The 22684-nt window shown below is 36.3% G+C and overlaps 1 protein-coding gene across 2 annotated transcripts in view; it reads right to left on the bottom strand.

Moving 5' to 3' along the window:
- The window catches only part of LOC110030449 (EVI5-like protein), a 48514-nt gene extending 26177 nt beyond the window's left edge, over positions 1 to 22337 (bottom strand). For both annotated transcript variants that reach the window (XM_020733167.1, XM_020733168.1), the window contains exons 1-4: positions 22095 to 22337; positions 21825 to 22023; positions 14340 to 14491; positions 11413 to 11608 (exon numbers count right to left, since the gene is read on the bottom strand). In XM_020733167.1, the coding sequence (XP_020588826.1) occupies positions 11413 to 11608; positions 14340 to 14476 (333 nt within the window). In that variant the 5' untranslated portion in view covers positions 14477 to 14491; positions 21825 to 22023; positions 22095 to 22337. The remainder of the gene's footprint in view (positions 1 to 11412; positions 11609 to 14339; positions 14492 to 21824; positions 22024 to 22094) is intronic.
- Between the last annotated feature and the right edge of the window lie 347 nt (positions 22338 to 22684).

Genomic DNA, 22684 nt, shown 5'->3' with positions numbered 1-22684 from the left:
TTTATCATTCCCGAAAGACTCCGTAGGCAACCGTAGGTCATCCACGTGTATAAAGTCTGACATTCAACTAAACATTTCCGACAAGACAATCTTAAAAAGATAATTTTTAACCCAGTACGGATAATTGACAAGTAAACAATCGGATTATGTCGGTCAAAGTTCATATTTTGTCATGCATATAGGCATCATGCATATAAACAAAATAGATTTCTATTTTAGTAATCAAAAATATTTTGTAAGTAATGTATTTGTTCTGATCATTGTATTTTAAGAATTTAATTGTCCACGAGTCATTTACACTGTCGGGTTAAAACTATCGGCAGCCTCAGAAAGCCAGGGTCCTCGCTAAACATTCTCACCAAGTCCCTGTGTCGGATCCCGGTGTTGTAGGATGCAATATTCTTTCGCTCTATCACTGGATGTTTTTGTCATCACGGCCCTTAAACCCCAAAACCATCCAACTTATAGTCTTGCTTAATGATTCACATATAGAAAAAGCTATATACGTGCACTTCTGTTGGAATATGAACACCTAAAAGAAAATCAACCGAGAGCAAAGAAAGCAAAACAAAACAAAAAGAAAAGAAGAGGTCGAACCATTTCTAAATCTTCGCAAAAATCAACTAACATTCAGCCCCAAAAAGGACATGCAAAGCCTCTAAAAACAGTGAACAAGTCAGCACTGAAGTGGTGCATAAATCCTTCCTAAATTAGTGTGCATAAGCGGATCAAAATAGTAAAATATATGGTCAAAATCAACCTTTAAACCTTCCCTTGAATCAACAAAAGCATAAAGCAAAACAGCTTTTAAACCCTTCTCCATAAATCTAGACATTTTTGCAATTGGTGGTTCGGCTTACGAGACTATGTGACAACCGAAAGTTTTGAGAGAGGGAGCAAATCCATCATGATAAAGAAGATTTAACGGTTAACGGGTAAGGGGCGGCAGCAGGAGACAAACCCCAACGAGAAACATCACAAAAATACTAACAGGAAGCGCATTTCAATGGGTCATGGCTAGGGGCAACGTAGAGCAAAACCCCAACAAGAACAAACATAGCAGTCACGGCTTGGAGCAGCAGAAACAGACCTCCAAATAATTCCAAAAGCCCTAAAAATTGTAGCCGAACAAGCCACCAAGAACTCCCAAAACCGCATCCAAGCAAGCCACCAAAGACTCCCAAAACCGCAACAAGGCAGGCCTCCTAAACCATTCCAGAAAATTCCAAAAATGTGGCCAAACAGGCCACCCAATATTAACAAAACCACAGTTATATAGGTAGCATAGAAGTGCCAAAACCATAGCTCACGCTAGCCACACACCGGTTTGAAAATTACAACCAACAAGTAGCAAAACCAACCTCAAAAACCTCCAAAACCGCTGCTCTAATCAGCCACAAAAGCTCCCAAAAAACTGCAGCAACATATGCAACAAAATTCAAAGAACCCCCAAAACCACAGCCCAAACAGTCGGCAAACCAACAACAATATATGTAACAAAACCACCCAACAAATCCCCAAAACCGCAGCCCAAAAAGTGGGCAAGCCAGTGCCCAAAACTGCAGCGATATATGCAATAAAATCATCCAAAGAAGCCCCAAAATCGCAACCCAAACAATGGGCAAAACCAGTGTCAAAAAACTACAACAATATATGCGACAAAACCATCCAACGAACCCCCAAAACCGCAGCCAGCAAGCAACTAAAGACTGCCAAAACCGCAGCCCAAAAAGTGGGCAAGCCAGTGCCAAATACTGTAGCGATATATGCAACAAAACCATTCATAAAACCCCCAAAACCGCAACTTAAACAGTGGGTAAACCAGTGCCAAAAAGCTACAGCAATATATGCATATAAAGGCGTAGGTGATGTGAATTGCGATATTGAAACGCGTCGACAGTCCGAATTGTGATATTTGTGTGCGCGAATGTGCAAATTGTGAATAAAGCAATCCTAAAGTTTAATGGTCCTATGGGGACTCCTTTTGAGTTCCTTCATCTTGATTCCAACCTCCTAAGTGCTAGAGGTCAAGAACACATGTGAAACTCCAAAAAGAGTAAAGTGGATTGGATTTCTAAAACAATGTGGGTCCCGTCACTAGTCCTCTAGGATAGTCAAAGGGAGGATCAAATGGCTAGACCATAAACCCTATAAGAATAAGCTATACCTCACCAAAATGAGGTCAACACCGATCCATAGTGAACACAAGCCAAGCGGCCTAGGGCGGGATTTTGACAGGGCGTGACTACCACGCCCCTCTTCTCCTTCTTTTTATGCTTCTCCTTCATGTCAGAGATATTTATTTTTTGTTTTCAGAGTTTAGGGTTAGTTTTTTATGTGTTCTACTTTCAAATTTCCTGTGAGGATAGTTTCCCTGTTATAGAGTTGTATCTGAGGAGGTGGTAGTGCTCCAGTTGTATCCTCCTCCAAGGTGGTGTTGTATCTTGCTCCTCTTGCCTAAACCTTCTCCTTCCTTTCCCTTAATCGTCGGACACTCCAGACCCTTATTCCCTATTCGATCACTCATGCAACTGCATTTCCCCTTATCGTCCAACTTCTCCACCCGTTCCAACCATCTCATCGCAGCTCTTATCTACATTAGAATTGTTGTCGAGCCTTCCCACCATCCCCAGTCACCTTGCCTCCCTTTAACTGTAGTTGTCCTTGTTGTCCCTGCACTTCCCAGCCTGTTGAACCCCTTTCCCAGCATTCCTACCTATTGTCTACCTCCAGCCCCTTCCTCCACGTTAAACAGTCCCATTATAGCCCTTAGAGTGCGATCCCAGCCCTCTGGAGTATCCCAGCCCCGCCAACCCTTACCCAACAGCCGCCCATGCTGTACAGCCTACCTATCAGGCACCAAACCCCTTCCTAACCGACCTCGCAGCCACCAACTCATCCACTACCCCCACCACGTGTTGATCCCACTCCGCCCTTGGATCTTCCCTTTCAGTCCAAGCCAGACTTTGGCTTGTTATTGTGATTTCCCTTTCCATTTGTGTTGTGTTGTAAACCCAACTCGGTATTAATAAAAGTTTACTCTGTGTTTTCCGTTGAATTTCTTACTAGTTATGATATCATTTAGGGCATAGATTATTTGAAAGTGTTGGGGTGTGAATCAAGCCATGGTGGTAGTACTAGAGTATGGACCCCTTGAACCCAGAGGCCCCCCTGCTCCACAGCAAGCCCCCATCCCCACAAGCTCTTCAACCCACAAAAAAATATATTGCGCAAATTGAGACACTAAAAAAAGACAAGCACCTGCAAGAGGCAAGAACATTTATGAGTTTATACATGCACGCTCCATATGAACTGTCCATGTGGCCACTTCAAGAACATTTATGAGGTTATACATGCACGCCCCATATGAACTGTCCATGTGGCCACTTAAATAACTTAGCCAGCCGGAGTAAGAGCAGTTCCATCATTGCCTCAGTCCATTCTCCTCAAGCCAATCAGCACTTCCAAGACTCATAGATAGGAACAATCTTTTTACTTTCACCTGGCATCATCCCCCTTATGAACTAAAGATTCCAACCTTTTGCCTCAAACCTACAACCGTCACCACCCAGTTCAGCTATTTAGGAGACGCTATGTAACAATTCCTCATATGAGAAACTGTCATGTCAGCATACATCACAACATATTGTTACCTCCCTCCTCTTCTCTATCATTTCCCCAATCTCTCTCCTCTCTTTTTTACCATAACTACTAAAAAAAAATTCAATATAAATATATATAAAAAGATGTGATAAAAAAGAGAGAAAGAAAGTGCAAATGTTGATCTTGCCCCAAAATATATCATCATCCTGCCGCAATATGCATCATCGGCATCACCTCTTTCACATGTAAAAATGCAAAAGCAACTTCATCTCAACATGAAGCAATAACTACTTGTCTCTGTCACTACAACGAACATAGAAGATTTGATTGCAAGTTAGCACATTTTGCGGGCAGGAGCAGAGTCCCATACATGTTTTCTAAGCATAATGGGTTAAAAACTCATGAGCATCATCTCGGCATGACAGAAAGCTCCATCATATGCATTTTTTAATATGTAAGGTGCACAAAACACATGCACATATTTTTAAGCCTTGAGAGTTTAAGGACTTCGACCGAGGTGCCTTGTAACATTGATAATTTATGCATTTTAAGCGTGACGAGCAGGTCTATCACTCCTCGTAGATGCCCTTATGTGAGAGAGATCCCGAGTGGTTGCCATAATTTCGAATGAGCGCAATTTATAAAAACCAAATTAAAACGACCTGATAGAATAAAATGTAATTGACACCAATCTATAGTTCCTAGGCAGTATGGAAAAAACAAGAAATGGGTTAAAATATCAGTAGAATGGATATCAGTGGAGAAAGGAGTTATGGGACCTGAAATTAGGTGTAAATGGCAGCTAGAAAGTAGCTTAGCAGCAGAAAAAGCAAGACAGTAACAATGCGGGCAGCTTAGAAAGTCTTTGGCCGTTCAAGAAGATCACCACATTGATCCAATCAAGTTGCATACACATCACCAAAGAACAGTCTAGTATACAAAACTCCAGCAAGAAGAACCGGAGAGGAAACAATCTCTATTGCATAAATCAAAAGACAACAGTCTCTTAACTAACATAATATATGTCCCAAAATTAAAATAACCCTAATAATACTATAAATAAAGTAAATGGGTTGGCCAACCCATGGATGTTTGGATAGCTTACATAGATCACTCCTCGACTAAATAATGTTTTCTTGGTTCACCTAGGATAACGAGCGGCGTGTTACGCTCCGCCATATTTAACAAATTGGCAAGAAAATCATAGGATGGAAGATTCTAGAAAAAGGTGTATGGATGAGTGCAATCCAACATATTTTAGAACTCCATCACATTCTAGAAAAGGTTAGAAGGAAAAGCTCAAAGGAAAATTCAAGAATAGCCTAGAAGGTTTTAGGGTCATATATGCATATAAGAATTGTATAGAATAATCTATTGTATTCTAGAATGTTCCCTTAGGCTTGGACGGGGCTAAAATAAGAGCCCCTCCATTTGTAATCACCTAAGAAAGCATCCAAGCTTCCAAGCATTCAAGTGTTGTAATTGTTCTTTCTTAGTGAAGTGTTCCTTTCTCAAATACTTCTCTATACTCTTCTTTATAGAGTGTTTTGTACTTACAAGTTCAAGTGTTTTGAGAGATAGACTGATTTAGTGCTATGAAAAAGCACTAAAGTTGCACGGGTGACTATAGAAAAGTTTAGTCTGCGACAGGAGGTAATACCACATATGAAAGTGGAATCAGGTTCGAGAGCCCAAGCGGGAGAGAAATCAGGAGCCAAAGTGAGAGTGAGACCACGACATCTGTGAAATTCTCCCTGAACAAGTTATATTTCAACATACTAGCAGAGAAAACAACAGAGCGGATCACTTTTGTGCCCATAAAGCTTTACATAGGATTTTTATGATGAAAAACATAAATGAGCAACATGCTATTTTTCCTCTTTATGCAGTAGATCTCACAGTGTAAATGCCCAAGGGGTATGCTTTGTTCATATTTAACTAATATGATATTGTAATGTGATATGCAACGTTTCAAGGGTAAGAGAGGGTTCACCTTATTCACTAGAATCTTCTTAATCATCATAGTAAAACAACATATCAGCAATGTTGAAAGTAGAAGAGATGTTATAGTTTCCTGACAAGTCAATCTGATATACATTATCTTTAACAATTTTGAACAAACTATCAGCTCTAAGCTTAATTTTCAAACAAATGTGCAGGAAATCTCTTATTCAACCTAATTCATACTAAGTGTCCTTCTTGAAAACTTGAGATCTCCTAGACTTATTCACATGCTTCTATACTTGTTCTATTTTGTAATTCATTTCCTCACACATACAATAAAAGCCGAGCCACCTCCGGTAATCTTTGCTCCAAATAAATTTATCCACTTGGGTGAGCTATGAAAGATATTTCTTGCATCAACTCGGCAACTATGTAAGTTCAGTAAGAGTCAAGTCTCAATCATTGTAGTTATAGTGACATTGATACATTATTTACAAAGCAAAAAGTTTTTCATCCGTTGTCACTACACTTAGAAGTGCTTTGAAAACCTCGATATGAAATTTTTCATAGATTTGATGTTTAATAAGTGCCCTAGACACGTAGTTTCATCTAAGATCAATGATAGTAACTATATCATTGTGATCAACATACTTATTTAAGAATATATATCCAAGTAATGACGCCAGAAACTTAACTCCATATGCAACTTTATATCTGAATGTGAGAAGTTTCACAAATAATCAAGGGAAGCTTGATTCCTAAGCAACCTAGTATTCTCCTCTTCATACTTGTCAAATTCAGAATGAACATTTAAAGGTACAAATGTGTTCACCACTGAACAAGATAACAAGGAAGTTGTTGTAGATTGTCACCTTCCAACTCATGAAATTACCTATTCATACAATTCCAAAGCTTGTACCATCAACATTGTTTTCTAGAAACAATGCCCCAAACGTGTATGTGAGTAGGAATTGAGACTAGTCCCTCTATAGACAAGCAAACCATTGCAAGAAATTTGTTGGCTTCACCATAATAAATCATTGATTCATGACCACACAGCGTTCCTCGACAAGAAGGTTCTCAACCTTTTGACAGAGCAATGCAAGATCTCTCGGGTTGAGCTAAAATCATGTGCAGTGGTAATAGCAAACATGAAAGCAACCTCAATAAATGCAGAGAAGAAACATCTTTACCTTTTGGAATAGTTGAAGAAACCAATATGTTGATACTATTTGTAAACTACACACAGAGTTCATGCATTAGTTCAAGAATCGTCTCAACTACATAAGCGGTCCATCTTTAGGATGGATCCTTACCAAAATACTTATGCAGCATCTCATGTGACACTAGTTTCTTCTAATCCATTAAATCTGGCACATGCATGTCAAAGGCCAGTGCCCAATTATTTACTTCTGATCTAATTGATACAATTTGGAGTAAAAGAATGAGTCTTTCTTTCGCCTTTACAATGTCAATGCATGCTTCCATAGTAGCTATTTAGTTGGGTCATTCCTCTGAGAGAGATGTGGCATGCCACTCCAATTGTCACATGCAAAAATCAAACTCCTTCCAAGATAAGAATATGATATGTTTCACGTCCTTAATGAAGGAATATGTGTTCTTGTAGCCGTCATGACATGTGCATTGGTCATACTAAGTACGGACTAATAAGATGTGACAAACATTTATAAATATCATTTCACACTACATGTACTCCTGGATTTGTCTCCAATAGAGAAATTCACGGGCATCTCATGTTAATTGTGATCTCATTCTCTTTCTTCAACCAAGATGGGAAATAAAATTGAGTATGGTTCTTGTATCAAAGAGCAACCTGCCTATCATTTGGGCAGACACCGCATTTTAACAATTGTCTTTGTCTATGATAAGGTTGCACACATTTTCTTCGCAATTCAACAGATACGAAAGACGTAACGATGGAGACATTACTGCTCTCTCGTGGGCTTGGCCTAAATGGATTGTTGTATCACAAGAATTTCTCTTTTATTGGTTGGAAGTTGCTACTCTTCATTTGCATGCTCACTTTCTACCTTGTCAACTATGTTATTGTACATTTCCTTCATTACTAACTACTTACCAATGATGGAAATACCCTCTTGTTTAGACAAGTAGACTCAAAGGGTCATAAATCATGACACTTGACACACTTCCTGTTGAGAAGGATTTGGGAGTCTAGGTGACGCCTACCTTTACTCCACCTTGACCATATTTCTCCTTGTAAGGGGCCAACTAGGGTGCTCTATTGGACGTGCTCTTACTGCTTGATCGTAAAGTTGAGCATTGGTTGTTAAGTGTGATGGTCCCCTCCTGACGATCTTGCTTCTCCAACTTCAATGTTAGGGTATGCACATGTAGGGACCAATAAAAATACAATTGCACCATATTATTGAAAGAAAGTTTGAATCCTCCTAGATACATTGTCACTATATGCTTCTCTAATTCCTCTTAACTTATATTTCAACATAAGTTAGTCAAATTTAGTCGTGTGCTTCATTGCGGAAGAAGCTCACTGGTACAGGTTATGGAATTTTAGGAACACAACATGTTGGTAATGTGAGGAAAGATATTTGTGTTATATTTCACTTTTCATCTTAGGGCAAGTGGTGACTCTACTCTTTACGTTGTAGAAAACATTTCATATTTCCCCACCACAATGACGCATTCTTGTTGAGCTTGATGGATGCCAATTTTACTTTATTATACTATAGAACATTATTATACTCAAAAATTCATTTCAATAGTCATGGTTACTCAATGAAATCATTTGGATCCCGATGTATCTCAAAATTTAGCAAATCAACCTTCACTTCAAAATTATTGCATCTTGTTTGATATTCAATCACAAATTATCAGTTACTTTTCATTACTAGAAACTTCTAATATAAAACATTGACCTTCACCTCTTTATTATGCATGTTTCTCCTCAACATCATGGTGTCTTTTTTCTCTCAAATAGGGTTTTGATTAACGATCATCAGGCTAAATTCATAGTCCGACTTGTTGGTTTCTTCGCACTTTCTTAATAAAAGAAAGGAGTATGTTACCCAAGTGCCTAAGGACAATTTAGTCTTTCATTGGTTATTGTTGTGGGGTATAAATAGGGCTAATATATTTAGGGTTAGGGTTATGCATGAGATTATGGTCTTAAGTCTTACGTTCAGGGTTTGTGAGAGGTCGCATACCTCTCGAATTAAAAGGCTTATCTTTTATGTATTTGGAGTTGTTTTGTTTTGATTTGATATCACGTAATAAAATATATTACTTGTGTCATAATTTTTGTGAAAAATCAACTCCAGTTTGTATTATATTGGTATAAGGGCATCTGATTCAAGGGATTCTCGCAATCACCGTCGCGATCGAGCAAGTTGAAAAGCAATTAAAGAATTGCGGGAAGTAAACGACAAGATCATGACCAACAAATGGATCGCAGTTCGCGATTTAGTCGCGAATAGACGGGGGCACAACGAAGGAAATGGTAGAGATTCAACCGAGCTAGCTGAGTGCAAACGCCTGAATCACGGCGTGTATGCTCGCAACTTGTGATACAGCATGATTATGAACAAGCGAGAAAGCAAATGACAGGATTGCAGTCATTCTTGACTGATACAATCGAGAATTGGGTGATATGAGATGCCAAGGATGGGATTGTGACTTAAGACCTCACAGTACAGTTACGGTCTAAGCTACCTAGGAAGCCAACAACGAGATTAAAGCATGCAGAATCTAAAATTGCCTAGAGAATAATGGCATCCAAAAAAATAGATGCTTTAGAGAAGAAATTGGAGGAAGAGGTGAGTCAAATTAAGTCGGAAATAGAGAAGCTTTTCTCTTCTTTGGATGGACGATTTTTTTTTCATGAAGGGGAGATTCACAGCTCTAGAAGAAATGATGAAAAATATTAAAGAGTTTCACATAAAACTGGCTCAGCCCATAGAGTGATGGCGTCTGGAGCGGATGCGAGCGACAATAAATGGATTTGCAAGGCATCAGGGCAGCATCACTGCCTTAGTCAGATCTAGAGTCATGAGATCGAGCAAAGGAATCAAGAGCAGACACGAGTTGCATCAATCAGAAGGATTCACAAGACATCAGAGCAACATCACTGTTCTAGAACTATCGAGAGCCATAGGATTGAGTGAATAAATTGGGAGTAGACTCGAGCAAAAGAACTTGGAAGGAATAGCACAACATACAGACTACTAGAACGAATGAAAACATGTGGGATTCAGTGAAGAGTCGGGAGCAGATTCGAACGATAGCACCTAGAGTGAATTGCACGACATCTTGAGGTTTGGAATGGGTGACAACAAGCGAAACGGGAAGACGTGTCATTTGAGATTGGAGAAGATTGATTTGAAGTATTCCGATCATGAAAAAGGAACAATGGTGGGTGAGATACCGACAGAGGGTTGCATCCAACTACACTATTGTCTTTTGTTCTTGCAACCTTTCGAGAGGAAGACAATTCAAGAGTAATGATGAGAATGGGGACATGTGGAGAAAAAGCATGGGAGAGACTAGAGAATACTTAGAAGGGAGACAAGATTGGGGTACTTCGCGGTGACCCCAGTTTGTGCAAAATTTTGGTAAAGCTCGAGACTAAGGTAAGGGCAATTTAGGATGCAGAGCTGGGATTCTAGATCGAGTTGCATACCATGAAAGAGACATGTGAAACGTATTTGATAAAGATTCGGCGATCGATGAGCTACTAGATGAGAGTTTGGGGTTGTGGTATTATCAAAGATTGACATAAAATTAGGATACCATTGATTGTGGTCAAAGGATGTGTACAAAATTGCATTTCAAACTCATGAAGGTCGCTATGAATTTATGATTGAATAAAAAAGTTTTCATATGAGGACGCCATGTGCGAGTCAAACGACTTGATCCAGCGCCATCTCTTTTCCTGCCTTGAGGATAATGTATCTTATTTGAAAAAGCGTATTATTACGCATGTGCATAAAGGCAATTTAGCTTTTTTTAGTAATTATTGTGGGGTATAAATAGAGTTAATATATAGAGGGTTAGGGTTATGCATGAGATTGTGGTCTTCAGTCTTAGGTGTAGAGGGTTAGGGTTATGCATGAGATTGTGGTCTTGAGTCTTAGGTTTTTAGGATTTGGGAGAGATCGCCTACCTCTCGAATTGTATGTGCTTATCTTTATGCATTTAGAGTTGCTTTGTTTTGATATCGACGGAATAAAATATATTATTTTGCATTAAGTTATGTGAAAATTTGGCTCTGATTGGTATCAGAGTATCAATAAAAATAACATTTTGAAAGAAAGTAAAATAATAATGACAAAAAAGGTTAAGGATGACAAAAACTCTTCCAATATTCAACTTGATTTTGCTTGAATCGTAGAAGAAAAGTCGCTCATCTATAAGTCTAAAGTATATCAATCTTTAACTATTGGAGACATCATATACTTAGAAACTAATAAAAAAATGTTAACTAAAAACTAAGAGCAGTACATATGGCAACTAAAAAAAAAGTATGCTAGTTACATGGACATAAGAAATTGTTCAAGAAACAAGAATATTGATGTTGATTACATCGAAAGTCCAAAAACAATCTTATGTCAGTGAATTTAAGTACAAAGATCATAAAGCAAAATTGCCGCATTTGCTCTTTCTTGTAACATGATATCCATAAATTCTTGAATAATTGTTTGAAGCAACCAAAACAATTTTAATTAAGTTATATATCTTAAGTCATCACGGTGTGATTCCTCGATTTCAAAAGTGAAGGTAATATCATATGTTTTGAGAATCCAAATTCAAGAGTTCACTATCATCAAGAATAACATCAATTCTATTGAAGGTATAAAACCATTTGAAAACCTCATAAACTCCCTGATTCATTAGCAAAAGACCCCTGCTTCCAGAAATCAACTGCCAAACAAGTCCTCTCAAGCAATCAGGAATACCCTTTCGTATACGCCTTTTAACTACGTGAGGTTTCCTTCTGACAAAATGCTTCCAATCACCTCCACCTATACCTATCATCTTCCTCCATTTTCGAATCCTCCTTTCCTCCCTGAAAGAAATTTTATTGTTACACTGTTATAATGTTATATAATATAGATAAAGATATATTGTTTATTAGGAGCACTACGTGAACAAAATAATTAAAGGCGTTTGCTAAAAAATAGTAATCTCAAACTAACTATTGCTGGAAACTGAGATTGTGTAAAGAAGCTATCAACCATTAAAAGATGCAGAGAAATGGCAGAATTGTAGATTCAATTGAAACTTACGAAAAACCATTAAAAGATGCAGAGAAATGGCAGAATTGTAGGTTCAATTGAAACTTACGAAAACATAAGAAAATAAAAAGAAAAAGAACAATACAATGAATCCTCTAGTTATAAATGTTAAAATTCCCCATTATCTAAACTAAGCAGTCTGACAAATATGGGCCGTAGAAATTTTACCTTCATTCTCATTAGGTTTTTGCAAACCATAAGAAGCTATTTAAAGTATATACAAAAATAAGAAAAATAAAAAAATAAATTACTACTAAAAGTCTAAAATATTTCTAATGGTTAATTACTTGATAACCCTCGTGAAATAATTAACGGCATAAATATAGAAATATTCTAACAGCTAAATGTCTGGAAATATATCCTAAAAGCTTCCCAATAGCTATCATATTCAACCAATTTTAAGTACTTCTTTCTTCCTTGAAAAGAAATTTGAGGCTATGTAGTGTTAAATAATGATATGATGAAGAAGTATTATTCACAGAGACTGAAAATTGGAAAATATAATATAAAGAACATTTGTTGCATGATGTTAGCAAAACAGTTTTCAGAAAAAATGATTGCTTGCAGAAGAAGCTATTAACTTACGAAAAAAATCTTAATAGAAATTAATTAAATTGCATATTCATTTGAATAAAAGCAAATCATAGGAAGAAACAGATAATAAAAGAATAACAAACAAAACAAATGCTACGATGACCATTGTAGATATTATATCATCAAAGGATGTAAAGAACTAAATGCTCAAAGTAGTTTGTATTAAATCCTCAAAAGTACTGAAGGGTTTTAACAAGGGGAGAGAAGTTAATAACTTCTTTATTAAGAATAATGATGATGGTATAATAGTTGTTCAAGTATATAATAATATTTTATGAGGAAAAATTAATAAACCTTTGAGTCACGGGTTCTCAAATAAAATGAGTGAAGAAATTGAAACAAATATGACAAAGGAACTCAATTGATTCTTAGAGCTTCGAGTGAAGAATAAGAGAGTAGCACCTTCAATTGTCAAACAAAGTATATAAACAATTTAAATGAAATGCTAGACTTGTATAGAAGAAAAAAAAAATCACATTATAAGTTACCAATAGTTAACTAAATATTATGTTTTATGTATATATTTGTGCTAATTTCCAAGCAAATCCTAAAGAATCTCAATTAAAAAGAACAAAGTGCTGCTAGATACAGAGGCGGACCTAGAAAGGGTCAAGGGCAGGCAATTAAATTTTTACTAATATGGGAGGGCACTTTGATTTTTTGCCCCTCCTGAAATACCCTTTTGCCCATTTCTGTGATTAAAAAAATGTCCTTTTATACATCAATTCTTAGATGGTATAGGCTTGGTATTATCTAAAAGAGGATTATTGTCGACGCTATAAGCACGAGAAGATTGTAAGCTCGCTTTAATGATTATAAATATATGATAAATACTAGTTTTCATGAAGTGATCACAAGATTAAAAGGATACACATATCTTGATAGATGATTTGCTCAAACATAGAAAATATATCCAACGATCAAAATGTTAAAAAAGAAGAAATCAAGCTATTGAAGATTGTAAGACTATGCCTAGAGTCACTTTATTTTGTTAATTACAAATTTATTGAAGCATCTATCTCCATGGCCCTTAGCATATATTGCATAGGTTAAAACAAAATAAGATACTTTTTATTCAAAATTGTAAAAATATTTTAAATTTATTGAACAATTCGTTAATTTGATCCTAAGTAAATAAAAATTGGTAGCATGTAATATATTATTTAAATCTTGGAAATATAAAAAAATAACATTAATAAGAACTCTGAAAACTTAACAGGACTCTGCAAACAAAATTTATGAGTATAAATATTTTTAGTAATCTCACACATCCAGCATGTTAGACCTATAAACCTTATAGCGCTATGACATGATCGAGTGCTTCCATTTCAGAATTTTGAAACCCATCAAAAAGAATATATATATATATATATATATGTGTGTGTGTATATGTATATATATAAAATTCATTTTGATTAATCAATTAATTAATGTTAATTCTATTAGTATCTCTTTGAATACGATATTTTGAATTTATAGTTAATAAAATCATTGATTATTCAACTTTTAGAAAAGGGGATTGGTACAAATTTTAAAATTTAAGATCAACATCAAGCTTTTCCTTCAAATTTTCTTTTTCTTTAGTTTTTTTTTTTAATTTTCTTTTAACTTTCAAAGAGGATTACTATATTTTGTTAAATTCTTCTTTAATGATTTTGAATACCAATTCATTCCTAAGTCAAATTCTCAATTATCTCATATATATATTTGTTATTTGTGCATAAACCAAATAATTAGCCATTAAATCCATGTATAATAATCATCCTAAAATGAAGGTAAATGCTGAGAAAATAATCAGTATTAATCCAAATCTAGTTGTTTTACATTTCACCGTGGTTAATGAGATCTACCAATCATTGTAAATTACTGAAAAAAGTGAATGAAGAATTGAAAAGGTACAAAGCACACCTCTCCATTTCATTGGTGGAAATGTTTTTAGCTTCAAGGGAGTTACCCTGGTCCTGTATTACAAACCCAAATCTATCAACATGCCTCAAATTAGAAATTTGTCCAGGCTCAAATTCATCTGCCTTCTTCTTTTCCATCCCAGCAAAGCTAGCCTGCACATACGCCAAAAGTAACTTATCCATTATCTTGGTATGATCATGAGATCATTCATTTGTGTTTCTATACTTCAGATAACTAGGGGGCAAGACTATTGAAGGACGCGTAGACAAATGATCAGCAGAAATACTACCAAGCATCCTTGAAAACATTCTAGTAAGTAATAAGACTCTAAATAATTAGTAAAAATGACTTCATAAGATTTCACAAAACAAAAATTTTGAACAAGTGTAAAAAATCAAGATTTGCAAATGTATTCATATAGATTACAAAGAAATCAAATTTTTTGGGGCACAAATTTGGGTGGGTAGACAAATAAGATAATATAGTTTATAATAAATGTCGACCTGGAAAACAATTTCCTTTCAAGCAAAATGAAGACAAGAAAATCCCAAGATAAACCGTATTTGTTGATAAAGAGTAAAGAGGGAGGGAGTGAAATCAGGAAGAAAGCTGCGCATGGAAATTAATGCAACTTATCTTTTCTGATGGTTAATGGGTGAAAATGGTCAACACAGTTTACTATCCAGAGCTCCATGTGATCTCAATCCACGTAACGGATATATGGGGTAAGCAACAAGCAGGGAGAATTAGGGCAAGAAAGGAGAGAAGAAGATACTAGAGAACTCACAGGCGATGGCGTGGATGTGGTGAAGTCTGCTCTAAATAAGAAATTTTATTATGCGGGATGAAGTAGATTGGATGAAGGGGCAGAAAAGAGCAGATGGAGGGGCGACAAAGGACAAAGGGGCTAGAAGCGGAGGACAAATAAAGGAGGTGACGGTTAAATAGAAGAGATGGAGGAAAAGTAGCTAGCGGGAGGGAGAGAGATTTAAATTGCATTTAATAGAGGAGAATTTACATAAATATAAGGTATTTTTATAAATTTATAAATCAAATATATAAGCTATATTTACTTGTATATAAATTGTGTCTTTAAGTCGCATAAAAATATCATTAATATCAACATATTATGCATCTAAAACATAACGTGCATTTTTATGTATATGTTTTGATATATATCACGCTAATAAATATTATTTAAGAATGTAAGAACTAAAGTGTCACACTCCTCTCTCATCCATAATGTGCACATTGAGATAAGTAATTATTATTTATTAGAAGATAAACACATCATTGTTCATTAAGAGATTTATTTTTATACTTATAATGGGTTATTAGATATTTTATGTATTGTCCGTCATGTCTTTCAAATCTAATCATCATTGTGTATGTCATTATAGTTATCATGACCCGGCTCAAAAATTCAAAATACCAAAGTAGAAATAAATGATCAAATGCAACATTATCTCAATATAATATTTTAAAATTCTACAAACATAAATCCTTCAATCTCAAAAGAGAACTAAAAAATATATAATTTTATTCAAAAAATACATTATTTTCTCTTCATAATATAATTTTCAAATCATAACTAATACAAAATATTATTGCATTTTCTATCTCCAGCTAATATTCGTCATTTATAAATAAACTATTTGATTAGTCTCATTTAATTTAAGAAGAATATTTTAAAAAAATTTATCAACTATTATGAGTTAAACAACTTTGGTTGAATATATATTTTTATTATAGAATATTAAGAATTAGAAATTAATATATGTTGAATCCTTACATTTTATGAGTGCACTATCTAAGTTGAAATACATAAAATTTAGCATCCCCTTTTATTTTGTGCCAATAAAATTGTAAAAAAATTGAGACGGGGTTCATTAAAAACCATCATGTCCTGCTATAGAAGTGAAATAAAATTTATTCATTGTATGGAAGAGATGGTGGCATGGTGATTGGGCCTTTCCTCCCGCATTGAAAGGCCCCGTGTTCGAGGCTCACCTACCCAAGAAAAAGTTATTGTAATATTTTTTTTTGCTTGAAAATACTAATAAAATAACTCAGCCTTTACATAGAATCAAATCGTCCTTGACACTATAAACAAAACATTTAAGAGAATCAGCATGGATGTTGGCAGACACATTTATAAATTTGGCAAATCATTTGTTTGTGTTCAAAGTGCTTCTAACAATGATAGATTTTATTGTAAGATTTACAGGTGAAATTTCCTCTTCTCTTGAAAACAATGTGTCGTCGATAACTTAATTAGTAGTGTATGGATTGTATGCAATATCAAAATTAACTCCTAGAATATTGACAAAAAAAACATTGTTTTTCTAGTGTCTAGACTACTTATTGCTTTAGATATTTAATATTTTTTAGGTTAAGGCATATCAAAAACTTTCACATAAAAGGTATTGACACCATTTATAACTATTTATGTCATAGCATATGGTTAGTGAACACAAGCAGAAGCGAGCTACATTCGCAAACATAATTTTTTGCTGAAAATTTATATGGGTGTGACTTTTGTATTAAAATAGCTCCAATGCCTCCGCCTAAAGTGTCAGTCGTAATTATAAATCATTTGAAAATTTTTTGCTGATGCGGAACATGAGCAGAAATAAAAGCTTGTTTCAAAGGTTAAATGCATTTTCAAATTGATCATTCCAACAATAAACATCCATTTTGAGAAGATTAGTCAACGGAGAGGCAATAGTGGTATCATTGTAAATGAAGCATCCTTGATAGTCAGATACTCGTAGAAAAGATCGTAGATTTTTTAAAATTGGAGCAGATGATCACAATGAAAATAGCAATGATTTTGGAGAGTTTGAAGTCAACATGGGTTTAACAAGATGTTCTAAATATTCAATTGTACAATATCAAAAACACATTTTTAAAATTTAGCAAAAAAATTAATTTGTTCTAAGACGATCTAAAACAATCTATAATTGATTAATATGCTCTTGAAGGGATTTGCGATAAACAAATATGTCATCAAAGAAGATCAGCACAAAATGATGTAATTAAGGCCTAAGAATTATATTCATAGTTTCTTGAAGAGTAATTGGGGCGTTAGATAGTCCAAAAGACATAACAAGAAACTAATAATAGCCATGATGAATGTGAAATACAATTTTAGGAATGTATGTTTCATTCGTACTTATTTTATGAAAACCAGCACGTAGGCCTAATTTCAAGTATGTTGTATATCAAATAGTTCATCTAAAATTTATCAACCATATGTATAATAAGGCAATGCAGTATGATAACCTGATTTAAAACTCGATAATCTATGCAAAAACAACAAGTTTATTATTTTTTTACTATTAAGTCTAGGGAAGAAAATGAGTCATGACTCAAACGAATAATCCCATAATCTAGCATTTTTTGAATTAAATTTTCGATTTCAAATTCTAAAAATGTGAAATATGACAAGATTTAACATTATCAAGTTTGGAATTTCGTTACAATGTAATAGAATGTTCGATATCATGATGTGGTGTTGAAGTAGTCGATGTAGAAAATACATGAACATGCAGTCAAAAAGCCTTTGAGTGGAGAATCCTCAATAGAATGAAATTGAACAAATCAATTTTTCATGTACAAATTAAAATTGAGCTTCTGAAAATTGTAGTGAGAAGTCAAAATTAGGTGCCGAAAGATTACAATCGATGTATAATAATGCGACGCAGGAGCTTACCGACAGCGGTATTGCAGCAGCCACAGTACTAAGAACACATTATTATAGTTGTTGCAATAATTGTGGTTCCCTTTCTGATTTAGTTCCCTTTCCTATTTGATTTTCTATCAAAAACCATCCCTTCCTACAAAAGCCTCACTTCAAATTCCTTTCTTTTCCTTCCCCCTCTTTATTTATTAACTATCCTCCTACTTGCCTAGTCTATCTATTTTCCCTTTATTTATAGATGTTGTTGTCTGCCAAGGATGGGTAAGGATGTTTTTGATTATTTTGAGTGCAGATTTCTGATTGTTGCCTTTTAAGCGCACTTCCCCTCCGGGAATTATAACTGACAGCAAAGAGGTGCCCCAGTTGTGACTTGTTTGAAGTCATGATTGTCTCTAAGAGTTTGAGTGGTGCTCCGACTGTAGCTCAACCCCAACGAGATATTTATCCTTCCCTAAACCCTACCTAGTTGTTCCCCTTCTCATAATCCATCCACCATCCCATTCCTCCTCCTGTAACAGTAGCACCCGCAAGGACCTTTCTACCTCCTCCCAATAGTTGTCAAATCCTACCTGCAGCTCCCCTGTTGTCGCTCAGGCCTTCCAACCTCCTCCCAGCAACAATACAACTTTCTTTCCTCCTTCCAGCAGCCGCCAAACACTACATGCAACTTCCTTGTTGCGGCTAAGGCCTTCCTACCTCCTCCCAGCATCCTCACTACCTTCTTGTCTCCTCTCAGCAGTCGTTCAACCTTCATGACTCCTCCAAGCCGACCTATCTAGCTCTCCCCACTCCACCTGCTCCAACCACAACCCATCCTACCCTCAGCGCTTGTTGTTGCCAACCAACTACCGTATCCCACCTCCACTCCAAAACATGTTGTGGTCATATTCGAGACTGCCCCGACCGCCTGTCGTAGCCCTAGTTGTGTTCTTTGTTGTTATGCCCTAGTGCTCCGACCCCGCCCCCCCCGCCTGTCGTAGCCCTAGTTGTGTTCTTTGTTGTTATGCCCTAGTGTCGTTGTGTTTGTCGTTGTTATTTCTTGTTTTCAAAAGTCATGGTTGTAATCGTCAAAATTTTAGCAGTGATATTTTTGTTTTTATGTGTGGTGTGTGTTATCTTCGGTATCATTTGGTATCAAAGCTAGCACAATACTAGTCCTATCCTAAAGTTCCCTAGCATTCGCTCCTACTCAAGCCACCCTACCAAAATTTTTCTGCCCTAAAAGCTTCAACGGATGAAGTCGAAGCTCCCCAACCCAGGAAGAATGGCGCAGGAGCTTACTGACTTCGGTACTGTAGCAACTAAATTATCGCAGACGTGTTACCATAGTTGTTATGGTAATTGTGGTCCTCATTTTAATTTAATTTCCTTTCTTATTTAATTCCCTTCCCTGTTTGATTCCCTATCTAAATCCATCCCTTCCTACAATAGCTTCACTTCAAATTCCTCCCTTTTCCTTCCCCCTCCTTTATTTATTATTTATTCCCCTACTTGCCTAGTCTATCTATTTCTCCCTCATCTATAGATGTTCGCCTAGGATTGGGAAGGAGGTTTTTTATTATTCTAAGTGTAAATTTCTTATTGCTGCCTTTGAGGCGCTCTTCCCCTTTGGGGTATCTGACAACGAGGAGATGCTTTGATTGTAACTCTTTTGAGGTGGTGCTTCGGCTATAGCTTGAGCCTGATAAGATATTTATCCTTCCCCCGACCCTTCCCCATTGTTACCCTTTAATTCCAGCCACCATCCTACACTGTTCCTCCTTCCGTAACACCAGCACCCACAAAGACCTTTCAGCCTCCTCCCAACAGCTGCCAAAGCCTACCTGCATCTTCATTGTTGCCCCTAAGGCCTTCCCACATCCTCCAAGCAGCAACACAATCATCTTGCCTCCTTCCAAAAGCCACCAAAGCCTACCTGCAGCTTCCCTGTTGTCATTAAGGCTTTCTTGCCTCCTCTCAGCAGCCCCATTACCTTCCTGCCTCCTCCAAGCAGACGCCCAACTTACCTCCTCCAAGTAGGCCTCTCCAGCCCTCTCCACTCCACTTGCTCCAACTACAACTCATCCTACAATCAACCCTTGTTGTTGCCACCCCACTACTATATCCCACCTCCACTCCAAAACCTGCTATCGTCACTTGAAGGGCTGCACCCACCGGCTGTCGTAGCCCTAGTTGGAGTCTATGTGTTGTGTCATTTGTTATTATGCCCTAGTGTCGTTGTGTTTGTTATTGTTATTTCCTGTTGTCAAGAGTCGTGGTTGTAGCCGTCTGAATTTCAGCAATAATATTTATGTTTCTATTTGTGATTTGGGTTACCTCCGGTATCATAATGTTTTGGTCATTCCAATCAAATACCATGATCAGTTCTGTATAATGTATAATAATATTGCCAAGAAGCTCGAGCCATAAGAGACCAGATATAAAATCAACATTCTTAATTTCAAATGCATAACAATTAGCTATAAAGACAGTGACTAGCATGGTAATTGGAAGTTGTGGACATTAGCCAGATCATATTAATGCTTAACTGTTTCCAACTATGACCCGAAAGTGTTTGGAAGGATGAACATTAAGTTGTAAATCTTAGTTGTTCTTGAATGAAAATATGTGTGAATCCACCATCAAAAAATTTGAATGTTATGATTTGCAAATTTAGTTTGAATTCGGAAGGAATGGAAAATGTTGTACCACTAATACATGATAATTAATTTCAGGAGTGATTTCATCTTCAAGTTCTTGATTAGATATTTGAGAGTATGAAGAACTACAGCTTGGTTCACTATCCCTATAGTGATTCTGAATGTTGGGTTCAGCAAGAGGGCATGCGTCTTAGCGTGCAGATGTGATTGCGATGAGATCATTCATCACAATTATAACAAGAACCTCTTTCCAAGCAATCTATCATTTCAGTTGATGTCATTTTCTTGAGAGGAATCAAAGGTTTATTGATGTGTTGAAAGAAGGGTAATTGGAGGTACTATCCATAACAAGCCAGGAGATGATTTCGATATGGTGAAAATGATTTTTAAAAGGTTTTGTAATATTAACTTCCATTGATGTAGAAATATTAGCGGCTTGTGTTAAATAAGTTGGCTGAAAGCCTTAAATTAATCAATGAATGTTGGGTCGTAAACCTGATTCAAAACTACTTCGCATGACAGACTCAAAAACACCAACAATTTGATTGGATAGATATTCAAATCAATTAAAATAATCATAGACGGAAGATGCTTGAGTAAGCTTAGACAATTCTCCTTGCAAATCATGAATTTGTGACGAATCTAGCCTACGAATAAGTGCATTAGTAAATTATTGTGAAGAAAATGGTAGTTGATTTTTTTCAAGACGATGAAGCCAAGAGAGGTCAGGGCCATCCATATTGGAGTACTAGAATGATAGCGTTGTGATTTGGAGGAATCGAGAAAAGTAAATTATTGATTCGTTCCATAAATCCAATATTAAGGATTAGTTTCATCGAAGAGAGCAAGTTAGGTTCGATTGCTTTTAAAAAAGGACAATCAGATTCAGCAAAAGGAATGAAGATACCAGCGTGTGACTGGAGGAGATGGATTTGTGGGCTTGAATTGGTAGATGTGTTAAGTACAAATTGTTCTGAGAAACTTTCAAATTTTCTTATTTTAAGAACCATGAAGTAGAATATTCATAAATTTATTCTTCAATACATTTTTACACGGTTAGGAGTTCTTCTAATACTTGAATAATTAAAGATAATGTCAACAAAGAGGTTGCAGGCTCCTAGAAAATAGTAAAAACTAAAGAACCTCGCTTGAATTCCGAGAATGCCGACGGAAGAGCTGCAAGATTAGCGACCCCTTGAACGGCAAGGTGTGGCGATGGAAGTTCGGAGACGGGAAATCTTAACGGTTGTAATCTGAATGTTCGAATCGGTTGAAGTCGGCGAGATCGCGGCTGGTGGTTGAGGTCAGCCGAGAGCAGAGCTAGGCATAGACGAAAATCGACCTTGAAATAGAGCAATGAGAAGGTAAGAATCAATTTTTTCGACTGCCAGCAGAACGTGCACCGATATGTACCTGATTCACGAAGATAATCGCAAAATCAAAGACGAAGAGGGTTACGGGCTGTTACGGGGCTGAATCAGGGAGGTCGGAATATATTAAATCGAGCAAGGTCCGATCAAGGCCCGACGAAGATAGGGTAGTTAGAACCAATGGCAGCGATATAATAGCGGAAGAAACGGAAACTGGATGGTGATCGGCACACGTAGAGATGATCCGGCAAAAACGGAGATGGAGAACTAAAAAAAAAAAGGGGGACGCGGGAGGCATTTACATACATCCCACAAAATTTTATGTATTTATATATTAACGTTTAAATATTCATATTCACATAATGTCGCTCAAATTTTTATCTTCACTTCAAGATTATCATAATTATTCTTTTCTTAAACTTAAAACACATATTTTGTGTGTGTGTGAGCGCGTGTGTGTATATATATTTTACATAAAAGTAGTATAATTGTGTGTGTGTGTGTGTGTGTGTGTGTGTGAGAGCGCGCGTGTGTATATATATTTTACATAAAAGTAGTATAATCTAATTATCAAATTTTGTGTATTAGACATATTAATACGTAAGAATTTGTAAATCTCTAAGAAAAAAAATG

Source organism: Phalaenopsis equestris, unplaced genomic scaffold (genome assembly GCF_001263595.1).
Source record: "Phalaenopsis equestris unplaced genomic scaffold, ASM126359v1 Scaffold000719, whole genome shotgun sequence".
NCBI classification, from domain to species: Eukaryota; Viridiplantae; Streptophyta; class Magnoliopsida; order Asparagales; family Orchidaceae; genus Phalaenopsis; species Phalaenopsis equestris.
This window is presented reverse-complemented; position numbering and strand designations above follow the sequence as displayed.